The 13,019-nt window shown below is 44.0% G+C and overlaps 1 protein-coding gene across 1 annotated transcript in view; it reads right to left on the bottom strand.

Annotated features, from left to right (window-relative positions):
* The window catches only part of STX6 (syntaxin 6), a 44,233-nt gene extending 31,442 nt beyond the window's left edge, over nt 1-12,791 (bottom strand). The window contains exon 1 of the mRNA XM_032862711.1: nt 12,529-12,791. Coding sequence (XP_032718602.1) covers nt 12,529-12,563 — 35 coding nt within the window. The 5' untranslated portion in view covers nt 12,564-12,791. The remainder of the gene's footprint in view (nt 1-12,528) is intronic.
* Between the last annotated feature and the right edge of the window lie 228 nt (nt 12,792-13,019).

Below are 13,019 nucleotides of genomic sequence, written 5' to 3'. Positions count from 1 at the left end.
TGCGCACAACTGTATCCATTTGTCAAATTGTGAAGAAATGTACACTAAAAATTAAGATCAATTTTATGGTAGGCAAATTAGAACTTTAAAATCTGGATGGTTCCGTTGTTAAGCACCTGCCTTCAGCTCAGGTCATGATTCCAAGGTCCTGGGATCAAGCTCCCTGCTCAGTGAAGAAGCCTGCTTCTCCCTCTCCCACTCCCCCTGCTTGTGTTCCTGCTTTTCCTATCTCTTTCTCTGTCAAATAAATAAATTAAAAAAAAAAAAAAGGAAGTGACTTTAAGGATCAAGATTGGATACAATTAATAATTTTTAATTTTTCAATGAAGAACATTTTTAAGGGAATATACCCTTTTTTCTTTTTCACTGCAAGGGAGGAACACAGTAACTACTAGTACAGTTTGGTGCCACTGCCTTGACCTAGGCTAAGGCAGGGCAGTTTTACCTGCCACAGTTTTTTTGCATCATTGGTGTAAATGTCAGTACAATGGAAAAAGCAAATGACATCTGAGTTATTATGAGAAGCGTTTTAGGTTAAGGGAGTCTTCTGTGAAAGGGTCAAGAACCCCTTGAGATCCAAGGACCACACTTTCATAATTGCAACTCCTAAGACACTGATAGTCGGACTTGATGGGGAGGAGGGGGCACACAGATGGATTCAATTCTAGTAGCACAGAGTGAAATCAAGGACTCCTTAAGCATGTTTTGAAGAAGACATCAAAGAAATGGCAGGAATCAGATAAATGCCACAAAGCAATCCCAGGATAACATTCAACACCCACAGGCCTGGCCAGTGACCTGGCTTATTCCACTCTCAATCTCTTATTTTTTCAAGAGGTTTTCAGTTAGTGACACAAGAAAGGGAAAGTGCTGATTATTTTGCAGTTCTAAGACAAACGTTTCAAGGAATTACAAAGGTGAAAACTATCAATTGTTCAAGTCTTGAAGAGCCAGAACCTGTAATGTGTCATGGATTCCTATTTTAACAGCAGCTTTTGGGGTCCCTCAAAGTTTAAAACACCTCCCAATTTAATTTCAGTTTAGTGCTAGCCTGAAAAAAGAAGGCATGAAAGAGAGTAGAAAACATCATGTGTCACAAACAAATCCTTTTTTAAGCCAGATATTTATGGTAACCAGAATTTTCAAGAGAACTTGGGATTTCTGGTCAGTTTCAAGAGCCCCCAAGCCACACCTAATAATGTGTGAGACTCTAGTGAGACAACTCATTCAATTAGGAACCACTTGTAAATATCTGGAACTAAATATTTACAATCACTAGGCATTCCAAGGAAGTCAATCAGGACAGAGGAAAACAACAACAAAAAGAGGAGTATATAATAGCGTGATCTGTTTGAGATTTGTGAGGATTTTAACAAGGGAAGGAGAAGAGCCCACTGAGTTTTCTTCACACTACTCTCTCAGGAAGGGCAACGGAATCGTTTCTCTAAGAAGTGGCGGGTTAGGCAGCCCCCCTCTTCCCACCCACATACATGCCCAGCATGGGCGGCTCTGCACAGCCCATGTGAGCCCAGCACCCTGACCAGACAGCAGCAGTGGCTGACTCCTTGGGCAACAGAGATCCAATTTTGTTTAGTCTCCAGAAAGGTTAAAATCACAAAACACTGTTTTCCTTTTCCTGTGAAGTGCAGTTTACTTATTTGAGGTTATTCTTTCAACTATGTGAAGGGAATGACTGAAGTCTGATGCCCAGAACTTTCCATGAGGGGCCAGGGATACCATGACTTTTTGAATCTCTTTGGCTGAGCAAACTTCTAGGTTAACCATCTATCTGCTCACCAACAGCTCTGGGAATCCTGTCTGGCACCATGTCACCAAAAACTTGCTGACTGCTTTCCTAGAAGTACAGGGTTAGCACCTGACCCAGAGAAGGTCCCCACAACAGCCAAACAGATTTTCTGCTGCCACATCTGTTACAGATGTTTCCAAAGTCATTTCTATCTTACCCAGTTCATACGCAACAGGAGTCACAGTGTTGGAAAATGTCAGGGACAAAGATCTTCCACCTTGCTGTCTACCAAATGGTCTATCAAAATCAAGGAACCTGTCATATCCTCATGGGTTAAACTCCATGAACACCAGAATGAAGGTCCCTCACTGCGGTCCACATCAATGCCCAGAAAGCTAATGCCAGGCAACTGTCAAAAGTGAAAACACAGTCCACATCTTTGAAGAATCTTTTGGACCAAAATAAAGTCATCAAAGCTTTCAAAAACCAGATTCTTCCACTCATTACACATAAAAAGTTGACACTGTCAGAACTAACCTAGTTTGTTTCCGAAGCCAAACACTAAACCTCTGTCATTGCTAGCTGAGCCTCTCCTGTACAACATTCTAGTCTGTTCCACCATGGGGAAGGGCCCAATATCCCAACCAACCTCTAGGACTAAAGGCAATACATCTAGATGTCCATAAAAATCACCAAGTTTTCTTCTCTAGATCTTGCCAAGTTTCTCAGAAAAGTTGGAGGAAGGAGTATCTCAGCCATTAGGGAGCTTTGATTTTGCAGAATCCACCATTCGGCTACGCCAACAAGTTGCAGAGTAATTGTAGCTGCAACCTCCGTCAGCCTTCTAATTTCTCCTTTCTTCTTTCACCATGCTGACAGACTCCAAATTGGCATCTGTTCCAGTTCCTGTGGCTATATAACAACCATCCCAAAACTTAGTGGGAGTAAAACAAGCATTTATTATGCTCATGGATTCTGCAGGTCAGGAAACCAGATGGCTGGTCCTTGCTCCACAGTGTCTGGGGCTGCAAAAACATGGGCTCCCCAGTGGGGTCTCTGTGTCTCTGCACATGATCTCCCTAGCAGAGCAGCTGCAGTATAGCTGGACTTCTCACATGTTAGCTCCAGACACCCCTACCTTCTGTCCTGAGTCAGGAAGAAGCAGGTGGAAGCTGTATGGGCTTGGTTATCTTTTAGGACTTAAGCTTCGAGAGTCAAGCAGTGTCATCTCTGCCTCATTCTGTCAGGGGAGGCAGTCAGGTCCCAGGGAAAGCAACTAGGATCCCAGGTTGGTAGGAGAATGTCAGCTTCACAATTTCAGAAAAGCAAACGGGGCAGGATATATACTGGGGTGGCCACCTGTAGAAAAAGACAATCGGCCACAAGACCAGTATCTGGGGCAGGCAGCGCTCGTTCTGCATAACTCTACTGAGAGGTTCCTGTTTCATCAATATACTGAGAGGCTAAGAAAGGCAGACGGTGTCCATTCTAGTAATGAAATCTGAAAAACAAAGGCTCTGCGAGCCTCTGTAACCATATCTCCCTCCTGCCCCATATCCTACCAACCTCCTTCCACCACCAATCCCTCGTGCTAGGTAAGGGAGGAGCTCTTGTTGCTGCTTGGCTTCCGTACTCACATCTTCTGTATTTGAGGGGAAAACCACACACACTCCTTTCACTTGACCTCACTGTCATTTCTGAATTCAACTGTACTGTGATACCTTTTGCAATTACTCTTGTGGGGGAAAAACTGACTCTACTTAGTTACCTACGGTTATATACAGTTTTGACCTCAATTTGCTGCTGCTTCCACAACCCCCCTGGGATAGTACCACTACTACCAATGACACCGCAGTCAAAGTCATGACTGGCTTGAACTCGTCTTCACTTTCACTGTACTTGCCACTACAGCCTTCATAGCTGTTGTCTTGAAACTCTCACTTCCTTTGTTTTTGTGACATTGTGCTCTTTTAGTTTCTAGCAGTTTTCTCTTTCCTTTTCTTCCACTTGGTCCTAGTGTTTCTCAGCACTTTTTAGAACTTCTAGGTGCTCATCAATACTCAGAGGTTCAAATGACCCCTTTCAGCTGAAAACTCCCCAACAGCATTACCAACCCCAGTCACTCACCCAGGATTAATTCCTGGATTTTTGGCTGCCTGCAGGACCATTCCATTTGCCTAAAACCAAACTGATCTATCCTGCCTACAAATAAATAAATAAAAAGCAAGCATTCAAACAAAAAGATAAAGCAGAAAAAAAAGTCTGCTTCCTTCTCTAACTTCCCCTTTTCAGTCAACAGCGCCTCTATCTTCCAAGATTTCAAACTTGTCTAGACACTCTTCCTCTTCTCACCTTGCACAACTTCTACTTAAGTTCAGTCACTGGATTTTAGATCTGGAAGAAACCTTCAAGATAACTAGTCTGCACTCGTTAAACACACAGAACTGGGCCCAGGCATCTCGGCTGCTTGCGTCATACGCTTCTGACCCTGACTATGACGTGCCTTCCAGTACCAAGACTACTCAATCCCATCTTTGCTAAGCCTTCGAACAAATCTATTTTCTTTGTGGAATCAGAAGACCTGGGTCTGAACCCTTAACAGCTGTTTGCCCATAGGCAAGTAAACAGTAACTGCTAGTTAAAACTGCCTCCTGATTAAGAACTTACAATAGGAAACAGATTAAATTTAAACTCCTCAGCTGGGTATTCCACATCTTCCTCCCCCAAACTGGCCGACTTTAATATCCAACCTGATTTTTTTCACTAAAACAAAATCTGTGTCAGTTGGCAGGTCTCCTTCCCATTCTCCTCTTTCTCATTTCTGGCTCTAGACCTCTGCTGGCTGCTTCCCCAGCAAAGAAAGAGTCCCTACATCTCTGCAAATGAAAAGCACACATTTCCTTTAAGGGCTAGAATGAGACCCTATACTTGCTTCACTAAAATGTCCTTGACCAACAGTCCTACTGGGGTCTTTCCTTTTTTCAAGTCTCCATAACATCTCAATTCTACTCTGAAATCTTACACACAATGCACATTGTCTTTTGCCTACACTCTGCATATCTGCATAGTGTTGTCCAACTAGACTACAATTTCAGCCAAATATAGTATTAGGCATTCAATAAACTTAAAACAAATGTGTGCAAAGTCTTTACGGTGAAACATCTGATTCTGATTTTAAAACGCAGAATGTGAGATCTCACTTACATTCATTTCATTACACTAAGATTTCCTTGCAAGCAAGTGATTTCTTTTTCAGTGATTATACCAATAAATAGTTCTCTCAACAATGTGAATAAAATGTACAATGCTCACCTTCAAGAAACTCACAATCTAGAGTTAAGAAGGCAGCACATACAGACAAATGCCAATTAAAGAATACAACATAACAGGGGCATCTGGGTGGCTCAGTGGGTTAAAGCCTCTGCCTTCAGCTCAGGTCATGATCCCAGGGTCCTGGGATTGAGCCCCACATTGGGCTCTCTGCTCAGGGGGGAGCCTGCTTCCTCCTCTCTCTCTGCCTGCTCTCTGCCTACTTGCGATCTCTGTTTGTCAAATAAATAAATAAAATCTTAAAAAAAAAAAAAAAGAATACAACATAACATACACCATATTGCTCATCTGCTTACTCAGGCCATTATTTCAACATTGATCCACAGCCAAGAACCTGGAAATGATCCTTACTCAGGCACACAAAGCCTCCAAAACAAAATACTAAAGAGCCACAACATTCATTCCCTTTACCTACAGGAGAGGCTTACTTGGTACCAACAGACTCTCATATTCCAATGCTCAATTTTGTGGTTTTCTAGGTCAGTTCAATTAGAAGTTGCAAATTCTAAAAAGTTGCCAACAAGACAGGGAAAAATACAGAACCCAAAACTCAAAATGTATGTATTCATCAAACAAGCACCACGAGTCCCTAACAAAATACAAAGATGACAACAACAGGATTCAAACATGGCATTTTTTTTCTCTTTGAGAATGAGTAATGATTTCTTAAAATGAGAATCCCAGGACTCTTAAGAGATCAGGGGAAATGGATGGGGGTTGGGGAGAGAGTGGAGATAGGGTATATTCTGGAGGGCAATCTGGTAATACTCATCAGAAACTTTGAAAATGTGCTTACTCTTTGAATTAGCAATTCTGCCGCAGGAATACAGGCTCTGGAAATAATCAGAAGCAGCAATAAAGACCTGTCAGGCATTCATTCTCCTTGCCATTACTCCACTTATAATAGTGAAAAACTGGAAACAACCTGTCATCCTCGGTAATCATTTATATTACATTTATATGGCAAAATACAACGTAGTCATCCAAAGCCCTCCCCACTGAAGACATTTTAAGGATATAAAAAAATATGGATGGCCCTCCTGTCCCCTTTCTGCCACCTTTCAGTGCCGCCATAAATGTGCACACGAATGTCCTGGCAGAGTCTCTCAAGAGCATCAGCCACGCTGAGAAGAGGCAAACGCCAGGTTCTTACTAGGCCATGCTCCAAAGTCGTCGTCCCGTCTCTAACTGTGATGATGAAGCAGGGTTCCACTGGCGAATGTGAAGTCACGGGAGATCAGAGAGCTGGGAAAGTTGCTGTGAACCCCACAGGCAGGTTAAACATGTGCGGAGCGATCAGCCCCAGATGTGATGTACTCAAAGATCTAGAAAAATGGCAGAATAATGTGCTCCCATAGCACTAGCTTGGTTTCATCATATGGACAATCTCTGGGATCAACCAACCTCTCACGAGTGGCCTCATGGACCATGAAGAAGCAAGATGAAAACACACAGGAGGGAAAATCCCGGGATCCTTTTTCTAGGGATATAATACATATGTGTAAATAAGATGCCTCAAAATATAATACAGTATGATCCCAATTTCTAGAGCAAGTATTCAATAATAATAATATACACATATATAAATCCTGGCCTTTCTGCTTATAAGTGTATATAAGCCTGAAGTTTGTTTGTTTTGTTCTGTTTTTAACTAAGTTTCATTTTCTTCATTTGTAAAATGATAATAATAGTACCAGTACTTACTTTGTAAGGACTAAGAAGATAATTACTGTTAGGTTCTTAGCACAGTGCTTAATACATAGTAAGAGATCAAAAACTGGTGAAAAATATTGCCTATAACTATTTTTTAAAGGATTTTATTTATTTATTTGACAGACAGAGATCACAAGTAGGCAGAGAGGCAGGCAGAGAGAAAGGAGGAAGCAGGCTCCCTGCCAAGCAGAAAGCCCAATGTGGGGCTCGATCCCAGGACCCTGGGACCATGACCTGAGCTGAAGGCAGAGGCTTGAACCCACTGAGCTACCCAGGCGACCCCTGCCTATAACTATTAATAGAAGTTAAGATCAAAAACACACAAAAATTTTAACAAATTATTTCTGGATGGTGGCATTTCAAGAAATTTTTATTCTTCTTTTTATATTTTTGTTTCCGAGATTTTCTAAAATAAGCATATATTAGTTTAACATTAGTTTAAATGTTACTCAAAAACCAGTAAGACGTGGTCTTTCCTCTCAGAAAGGGCACCTTATTTGGCTGGAAACACAGAAACAGACTTTTTTTTTTTTTTAAAGATTTTATTTATTTATTTGACACAGAGGGAGAGATCACAAGTAGTCAGAGAGGCAAGCAGAGAGAGACAGTGGGAAGCAGGCTCCCTGCTGAACAGAGAGAGAGCCTGATGCGGGGATTGATCCCAGGACCCTGAGACCCAGAGCTGAGCTGAAGGCAGAGGCTTAACCCACAGAGCCACCCCGGCGCCCCAGAAACAGACAGTTAAAAGAGAATGTTTACTGGGCATTTAACATGTGCCCCCAACTGCTAGGCCATTTACATGTATTAACTCACTTTATCCTTATAACCAATAAAGCAGGTATTGTTAAGCCAATTTTGTACAGTGCTAAGCCACTTTGTAAAAACAGGTTCAAAGAGGAGAATTCAATAGCCAAAGTTACACCAAGTAATTGAAAGGTATGATTCCAACATTGGGTCAGCTCGATTACCAAAAAACAGTTTTTCCACCAAACTTCACTGCCTCCTGAAGTCAGATAAAAAGAAAAATTACACCCAGAATCCATTTTCCTTTCTCTTTACCCCCTTTTACTCTTACAGAACTTATCACCACCTGACATACCACGTTATTGGTCTGTTTCCTGTCCCTAGAATGTAGTCTCCATAAAAATGGGATTTTGTTTGCTCTCTGCTGTACCCTCAACTCCCAGCACACAAAAACAGACACTCCATAAGGGTGTTAGAATAAAGGATTCTGAATAGAGAAGTGACCTAATCGTGTCTCTGTGGACACATCTGGTAGCAGTGCAAAGCTTGCTGAAGAAGTTGCTTGCAGACGTCCAGGTGGGAGAGAACAAGGACAAGCACTACGGTAGAAGAACCATAAATAGGGAGGGAGAAGAGATTCCAGAAGTATCCAAGGGATGGCCCTGATAGGACATGATGACCAAGTAGATGTGGGATTGAAGGTGAATGGGGAGTCAGGAGTGGAGAGCTAAAAGGAGGAAGATCTGGTCAGGCATCTGTAGGGAGGGAAGAGAGTGGGACCAGAGTGACCAGATGTGCTCAGATACACGGGCAATACCTGATGCAGGGGAAATAACGAAGCTGCCCCAGTGATAGCACATGGACAGGATCCACCTAAGAGGCTACGAGCGAAGGGCAGGGGGAGGTGATTCAGGAGAGCCTGGAGTTTCAGACACTGAGTTCTGGTGCTATAAACACCACTGGGAATGTCTAGGCCAGGTTGGGGCCCCACATGCCCTGAGAGCTCAGCTGCACCACTGTGGTGGTTTTCTCCTCTGTGTCCTGGGATTCTGCTCTGAATGGGACACTGATCGTGTCAAACCCTCACAAACCTAGCCCAAACATCTGGGCATTAAGAACTTCATATTTCAATTAACACAGCTTTCTAACTGATCCCCTTTTAAATCTTTCCTCACATGGATGTCTCCAACAGTACTACCAGATCAATATTCCCCAAAACCCTCATTTCATTCCATTTCCCAGATTGAAAAATCTCCAATGGCTTCAAAATGAGACTCTCCTTGACCCTATTCTACCTGTACTGTGAAGTTTTAACAGTGTGAGTAGACCCAGGCAGTTCGAATTTGAATCTTGGGTCTACCATTTCTTAGCTGTGTGACCCCAGGCAAATAATTCCTCTGGGCTCCCTCAGTTCCTCATCTCTAAATGTGGGTGGTACCCACATCACAGAGCTGTTCCTATCGAGTGAAAATGTTTATAAAGTCCTTACTTAGCTCAAAATGCCTGGACAGGAGCTGCATCCTTTAAATGTTAGCTATTATTATTACTTCCCTAAATAAACTTCCTATAGCACCCGGGATACACTCCTTGATCATTTCTAATACACAATGCCCATCTCAGGGCATCTGCCGGCGGTGTTCCCACCCAGGAACCACTACTCCTCAACCACCAACACCACCACCACCACCACCACCACCACCACCACCACGAGTATTTATTTAACATTTATACCGTATATTCAAGGTGCTGGGCTGGAAATACAGGAAAAATAAACAGCCCCAAACCCTCAGAGCTCATAGTCTAATAATGAAAGACAGCCAGAGGAAGAGGTTTAATAACGTGTTACAAGTGCCAAGGGAAGCACTTCCTGGAGGCAATGCAGTTGCTTACACTGATCTTCAAAGCTTAGTGGGTGAACCAGGCAGAGTGGGTGTACGTGGAGTAAGAGCAGCCAGGACTGTGGTTGTAATCACTAAGCCTGACCTTGCTGGAGCTCTGAGCTGAGAAAAGGCAAGCTGGCTGGAGGGTAAAGGACGGCTGCATCATGGTGGTCATGAAGAGTTTGGACTTTAAACAGGCAGCCACGAAATGATGTTAAGTGTGGAACCCCTGCTTGGGTTCTAGAAGAGCTACACCTCTTCTACCCACCATGGGCTCCACACATGATTGTGGATCGCCTGCAATGCACTGGTGTCACTGAGGAACTAATTTTTTAATTTCAATTAACTTACATTTAAAAACTGATATGCAACTCAGTTACTGGAAAATTTTTAAGTATGTCTGGGATGTCTGGGTATGTGAATCTACTCTTTCAACGGTAAATTCAATATACTCTAAATATAGAGCAAATATTCCTGATGAAAATTTAGTGTCCAAATTGAGATATTCTATATGTGTAAAATATACTCCAAATTTGAAAACTTAGTACAGAAAAAGTAAAATATCCTATTATAATCTTCATATTAGCCATCTGCTGAAATATTTTGAATACATTAAGGATGAAATTAAAATTAATTTCACTAGTTTCTTTTTCTTTTTTTTTTTTTTTTGAAGTGAGCTCTACACCCACTGTGGGGCTTGAACTCATGCCATGGAGATCAAGAGTCACATACATGCTCCGCCAACTAAGCCAGCCAAATGCCCCTCTTTTTACTTTTTAAGATGGCTACTAGGGCGTGCCTGGGTGGCTCAGCGGGTTAAGCCTCTGCCTTCAGCTTAGGTCATGATCTCAGAGTCCTGAGATCAAACCCCACATCGGGCTCTCTGCTCCGCAGGAAGCCTGTTTCCGTCTGCCTCTCTGTCTGTCAAATAAATAAATAAATAAATAAGATGGCTACTAGGAAAATGGCATATATGGCTCACATTATATTTTAGATAGCACTAACCCAAAAGAACCAAAGGCAGATGACTAGAAGAAGGCAAACCAAACAAGAGACTCTTTAATAAGAGTTCAGATGAGACACAGGCCTGAATTATCTCAATTCTACCCATCTTCATAACCTAATTCAAGACCTACTACTACTTCTAAAAGCTTTTCCAATCATAACCAATTCTAATGAGTTGCTTTTCTCAGAACTACTGGGGCAGTTAATCTTCTGTAACATTTGTTTTAGCACTCAATTTATCACCTGTCATTTCTACTTAATTTTGGGGTGAGTTTTTTTCAGAACCATCAGCTGCTAGGCTAAGGGCCAAAACGTAGGCATCTAATTTTCCACTTTGTGCAATGCATTTTCAATACTTCCAATAAACAGAGGTACACAGTTCCCCAAATATTCTGTCACAATCTGGATACACCCTTGTGGCTAACTTTACCTTCTATGGCAGAAGGTAACACCAATCTCTTCCTTCAGACACCTTAAGGACACAAGCTAAAATGGTAAAAAAGTCAACCAAGAATCCAGGCCAATGTTCCGATACAGCAGTGATATCTCATCAGTGAGCAAGCACTGGTAGACTCTATAGGATACTATCAGGGGAAAAAAAAGCCAAGATGGTGCCACAATTTAGCATTTTCACAGATTCCATTAAAAATCAAACAAACAAAAAATTTCTGATTATCCCTGGTTTCCACTGCCAGAGATGATAACCTTTGCAACCTGAGCATTAAGAACTTTCATTCGAGGAAAAGACACATGGCTTTAACATTTAAAAATTAACCCCTAAACTAATCCTTCTAACAAATAACACATTTTCCAGGTAGAGAGCCACATATTACTAATCAAACTGCAATTCAGCATTTTTCCATCTACCTTTAAGTAGGATGAAGAAAGAGACCTTTAAGGAAAATGTTAAGAAATACATATTTTACTGTATCATGGATAACAAAGTACTTCACCTAAAGTACCATGTAAATTTTCTTAGACAAATCCTTAAAAAACACAAACACTCAAGCAACTGGTCAGCATTAATAAGAAGCTAGCAGCAACTAGTTGGAAGCAAAGGGACACTTTGTGGTTATTAGCCCTGATCTGGGAACTATGGAGTTGTCAGATTTTATTATGTCTGACATTTAAAACATAACGCTGACAAGTTACAACAGCATGAAAATCGACCTTTTTTTTCTTTTTTGGATTTGTTTAATGGCTACAAAGATGATATAACAAAGTGCAAATAAAGTTTCTATCTCCAAACAATCGAGCAATCAAAGATGGAGTCAGGACAGCTCCTAGGAAAAAAATAAGTTAAGGCAGTTCTGTTCTGAAAGGCTGGATAAGAAATGGGGGGAACCTGTCAAAAAGCCTGGATGAAATCAGGGAGTTAAAAAGAAAGCACTCACTTCCTTTAGCACTGTGGGAAAATCCCAGTTGCTAATAGAAAGCTGAGGAAAGTTTAGTTTGGCTGATTTCATTTTGTTTTCCTTCCAACATCACCGCCGAGTTCGAACGACTGCTTTCCTCCCCTCACATTACTCAGTAAAAACGCCCCCACTGAATTGAGTTGTCTTCCGGAGCCCTGCTCCCCCGCAGCCCAGCCTGCAAACGTGCTCAGACGCCTCTGGGCGTGTTGTGGTCTCACCACTCTGCGGGCCGGCGCTCTAAACTCAATGGACAATGGGAGCTCACCCCCATCAACGCCAACTACAAAGCTCAGGAGGGCCATTTCCCTTTTCCTGCCCAGATGCTGTTTTCCCTCCTTCGAAGTAGGGCCCCGTGCTCCACTAGAGCCCCAGTGTGGGCTGGGACGCGTGTTCCCCTCCCCACCTGCAGAGCTGCTGATCCCCTCGCACCCCAAGTAAGTTGCATCTCCGCGCACAGCCCAAAAGGGATCCCCTTCCCCAGGGGCTTGGTTGGGGGTACGGTTTTCACAGTCCAGGTAGGACGGAGAGGGGAGGTCTCTGGACGCTTGCTCATGGCCCTGCAAGCCAAGCCGTCCTCACTGTCCCCTCCCTAGCCTCCACTTGTCTCCCCACCCCCTCCAGAGAGAAGAGCGGGGAGGTGCGGGCTGGCAGCACGGCCACCTCTTCCTCCAGTGGAGCCCACGGGGACACTCACCCTTTCACCACAAAGAAGGGGTCCTCCATGGACATGGCGTCCCGGAGCCCGGCTGCCTCACGCCCGCTCCGTGCACAGGGCGCCCGCGCCCTCCGAGCCTCCTCCTGCCCACCCCACCGGTCTGCCGCAGCCGCGGGGGCCTAGGTCCGAGGAACCCAGAGCAGCTGGCGCGCGCAGGCCGGGGCGCACTGGACCGCCGCCGGTCCAGCACTCGATGGCCCCGCAGACCGAACCCCCGACTCTGACGCCGGCCCCCGCGCCCGCCTCCTCCCCCGGCTCCTCCCGGCGCGTCTGGCAGGCTTGACCCCGCCCCCAGCCCCGCGGCCGCGGCCAACCACAGACGCGGCCCGCTGCACCACTTCCGTACCCGCTCTCACGTGACCAAGGCCAGCCCCGCCCCCCGTCGGCGGGGCTTGGGCGCCACGTCACTCAACCCTGGAGGCGGGGCTCGGAGGCGGGTGGGCGAGGGCTACAGTTACTCCCTTGCTGAC

The sequence above is a fragment of the Lontra canadensis genome, unplaced genomic scaffold, assembly GCF_010015895.1.
Source record: "Lontra canadensis isolate GAN:19392208 unplaced genomic scaffold, GSC_riverotter_1.0 scaffold24, whole genome shotgun sequence".
Taxonomy (NCBI): Eukaryota; Metazoa; Chordata; class Mammalia; order Carnivora; family Mustelidae; genus Lontra; species Lontra canadensis.
This window is presented reverse-complemented; position numbering and strand designations above follow the sequence as displayed.